Source organism: Berghia stephanieae, chromosome 9, assembly GCF_034508935.2.
Source record: "Berghia stephanieae isolate SIO BIC M18660-M18661 chromosome 9, UCSD_Bste_1.3, whole genome shotgun sequence".
NCBI classification, from domain to species: Eukaryota; Metazoa; Mollusca; class Gastropoda; order Nudibranchia; family Aeolidiidae; genus Berghia; species Berghia stephanieae.
This window is the reverse complement of record NC_088368.1, coordinates 35,302,411-35,305,520: the sequence shown is the minus strand read 5'-3', so window position 1 is coordinate 35,305,520 and position 3,110 is coordinate 35,302,411. Positions and strand designations below refer to the sequence as shown.

General features: G+C 35.7%; 1 protein-coding gene across 1 annotated transcript in view; it reads left to right on the top strand.

Annotated features, from left to right (window-relative positions):
• Positions 1-541: 541 nt before the first annotated feature.
• LOC144980123 (uncharacterized) overlaps positions 542-3,110 on the top strand; it is a 38,242-nt gene continuing 35,673 nt past the window's right edge. The window contains exon 1 of the mRNA XM_078927667.1: positions 542-816. Within this exon, the coding sequence (XP_078783793.1) occupies positions 622-816 (195 nt within the window). The 5' untranslated portion in view covers positions 542-621. The remainder of the gene's footprint in view (positions 817-3,110) is intronic.

The following is a 3,110-nucleotide window of genomic DNA, read 5'->3' as shown; positions in this document are numbered from 1 at the left end:
GACCACGCAACATCATTTCTAAAGTAGTTTGAAGGGATATTTCATAGAAATTAGAATAAATATTTTCGCGAAAAAATAATATAGTTCGACACAGATTTTCTTTTTCTTCAAGTTCGGATTTTTCTTTTCTCACAAAGTTACAGATGTATTTTATTGTTACTAGGCCGATAGAAGCTGTGGACTGTAAAAAGTAATAAACAGAAATGAATATAATAGCTTAAAAAAAAAAAAAGAACAAAGTACCAAACACAGAACATTTCGGGCTCAAAACCCTTCTTCAGCCAACAAAAAAACATTAAAGACATAAATACATGACTAGTAATGTATTTATGATTTTAATGGGGTTTTTTTTTTTTGGTTTTTTGTTGTTGTTGTTGTTGTTGTTGTTGTTGTTTTGTTTATTTTGTTTTAGTTGTTTTTTTGTTGTTGTTGTTGTTGTTGGCTGAAGAAGGGTTTTGAGCCCGAAACATTCCATGTTTGGTATTTTGTTCTTTTTTAGAAGCTGTTATATTCATTTTTTGTTTATTACTTTTATTTACAGATATATTTTCTTGTTCAGTGCCATATTAATTAATCGCTTCAACACTTCAACGTTCGACATCCTATACAACTTATTTTACTATGGCCATGATAAGCTGTCGAGGATGCCGGCAGCCCACGCTCTTCTTCATCTGCCTTGCGGATTTTATGCACGTGCTGGTAACGCAAGTACTCAACAACAAGTGGAAACGGTTCGTCGCTCTCATCCTGATAGGCACGCTCACCTTGTGCTGGCTCAGGACCGGAAGTGGAGGAGCAGGTGGCGGGATCAGAGCGGTAAGTATAATATTCCAAACTCTCTCATTTCCTTGTCCTGTTTGGGAATGAAATAAAATTCCCATCTATTCTTGAGATTTAGTTGAACTTTTATATAGCGCAATATCCACTAAACGTGCTCAAAGCGCTTTACAATGGGTCCCTGACCAACAAAAACAATAACACGTAGAATTAGACAAGACGCCTGTTAGGCGATTTTACAATTTTTCCGACAGAGACAAGGTACTCATTTGACAAGCTGAGTGCGGTGAGAGAATGTGAGTAAAGAGCCTAAAAATGTAAGCCTATTCATTTCAGGCTATTGATGCTATGAGTTTAGGTAAAATACTCAAAACATCTGCCTGTCGGATATATCGTACCAACACAAAATTGTATGTATGTATATAATATATATATAATTAATAATATTATATATATATAATATATATATATATATTATATGTGGTGTGTGTGTATTTGTGTGTGTGTGTATATATTGTGTGTGTTATTGTGTGTGTATTTTTTGGGTGTGTGTATTTGTGTGTTGTGTGTGTGTATTTTGTGTGTTGTGTGTATTTGTGTGTGTGTGTGTATTTTGTGTGTATTGTGTGTGTGGTGTGGTATTTGTGTGTTGTGTTATGTGTGTGTATTTGTGTGTTGTGTGTATTTGTGTGTGTGTATTTGTGTTGTAGTGTGTGTTGTGTGTTGTGTGTGTGTGTATTTGTGTGTGTGTATTTGTGTGTGTGTGTATGTGTGTGTATTTGTGTGTGTATGTGTGTGTGTATTTGTGTGTGTGTGTATTTGTGTGTGTATGTGTGTGTGTATTTGTGTGTTTGTGTATGTGTGTGTATTTGTGTGTGTGTATGTGTGTGTGTATTTGTGTGTGTGTGTATTTGTGTGTGTGTATGTGTGTGTGTATTTGTGTGTGTGTATTTGTGTGTATTTGTGTGTGTGTGTATTTGTGTGTGTGTATGTGTGTGTGTATTTGTGTGTTTGTGTATGTGTGTGTATTTGTGTGTGTATGTGTGTGTGATTTTGTGTGTGTGTTGTATTTGTGTGTGTGTATGTGTGTGTGTGTATTTGTGTGTGTGTGTATTTGTGTGTGTGTGTATTTGTGTATGTGTGTGTATTTGTGTGTGTATTTGTGTGTGTATGTGTGTGTGTATTTGTGTGTGTGTCTTTTTTATTCGATATTTAGAAAAGTACACTTGACCTTGAGCTTGAGATTTTTTTTTATATAGCGCAATAATTACTAAACGTGCTCAAAGCGTTCATGACCAACAGCAACACGTAACATGTAGAACGAGACATGACGCCTGTTAGGCGATATTACAATTTTTCACCGACAGAGACAATGCTGTTAACAGTCAGGTACTCGATTTACACCTGAATACTGTGAGAGAATGTGAGTAAAGAGCCTTTTCCAAGGGCTCAACTATGCGCCGAGCGCGACTCGAACCCATGACCTTCCGATTCGACAGCGAGTGTAATACCACAAGACCAGATAGCCGCACTTAAGTTTATTGCTGTTCTCAATAAACCAAATTAATTTACCTCCAAATTTTAATATATTATTAATTATATTTAAATTCAATTTTCCATTGTCTGACGGGCTCCGATGTAAGTGCAGATGTGATCTGTCGGGATGTTTGGTTTTTAAACTTACTATTCTGTCTCGTTTCTAATTTTGCCCTATATCTCGTCATATATTTAGGGTGGGTGTCCACAAGGTCTGGGTACTTGCCGTACGTCATTATCTACTTACTATTCTGTCTCATTTCTACATTCGCCTTGTATTTCGTCATATAATAATATATATGGTGGGTGTCCACAAAGTCTGGGTACTTGCCGTACGTCATTATCTACTTACTATTCTGTCTCATTTCTACATTCGCCTTGTATTTCGTCATATAATAATATATATGGTGGGTGTCCACAAAGTCTGGGTACTTGCCATACTTCACTATCTTATTTTTATTTATTCATTTTTGCGATAGATGGTATGCGCTCGGATAAGAATCTTACAACATTGCCATCCGGAAGTATAACGAACACACAAAACAAAACTATGTGTAACCATGAACGTTTATATTTGTAGTCTGGTTAATACAGTTTAGTGAGAAATACTCATAAACGCGGATGGCAAAAACTAATAACAAAGACCTGAGTGACGCCATCTTCGTTATATGTATAGCTTGCAGAGATTTGGCTGAAAGCTACGACTTTTCTTCACTGAAGAAGTTACGTGTAGTTAAAATATAATTTTAAAAGAATGATCAGTTTACAAACAAATATTTATGATATAACCATAGCAG